At 50.4% G+C, this 571-nt stretch overlaps 1 protein-coding gene across 1 annotated transcript in view; it reads right to left on the reverse strand.

The window, feature by feature from the left end:
* The window catches only part of ATP6V1B1 (ATPase, H+ transporting, lysosomal 56/58kDa, V1 subunit B1), a 26,060-nt gene that overhangs the window by 220 nt on the left and 25,269 nt on the right, over positions 1-571 (reverse strand). The window contains exon 14 of the mRNA XM_015571475.1: positions 5-255. Within this exon, the coding sequence (XP_015426961.1) occupies positions 92-255 (164 nt within the window). The 3' untranslated portion in view covers positions 5-91. The remainder of the gene's footprint in view (positions 1-4; positions 256-571) is intronic.

Below are 571 nucleotides of genomic sequence, written 5' to 3' on the forward strand. Positions count from 1 at the left end.
GAACCTTCAGGATGGGGGGTGGGGGGGGGGAAGAGGGGTGCATGGGCGTGATGCGGGGGGCAGGGGTCTGAGGACGGTGCTGAGGGCGGGGCTAGAATGCAGTGTCGGACGTGGTGTCCTGCGGCGCCCCCTCGCGGGAGTAGAACTCATCGACCACGCTCTGCGGAATGCGCTTCAGCATCTCCTTGGGGAAGATGCGCAACAGCTTCCAGCCCAGGTCCAGCGACTCGAACACCGAGCGGTTCTCATAGGGGCCTAGGGACAGAGCACAGTGTCAGGGTGTGTGTGTGTGTGTGTATGTGTGCGTGTGTGTGATGTGTGCAATCTCAAAAAGATGTACTTTGTCAAACCATCCATATTTTAGTGACAAAAATACCATTCTGTATAGAAAAGAGATCAGGATCTGATAGGTTATCAATAGACTTAGAGTAGTTTGACTCAATGTTCTCACTTTTGAGATAGGGAAATGAGATCTGGCAGTGTTCAGTAATTTACTCAAAGTCATAGAGCTATTAGTGATGGAGCCAAAACTAAACTCAAGTCCCTCTAGAGTGTTTTCAGCAATATAAAT

This window comes from Myotis davidii, unplaced genomic scaffold, assembly GCF_000327345.1.
Source record: "Myotis davidii unplaced genomic scaffold, ASM32734v1 scaffold247, whole genome shotgun sequence".
NCBI lineage: Eukaryota > Metazoa > Chordata > Mammalia > Chiroptera > Vespertilionidae > Myotis > Myotis davidii.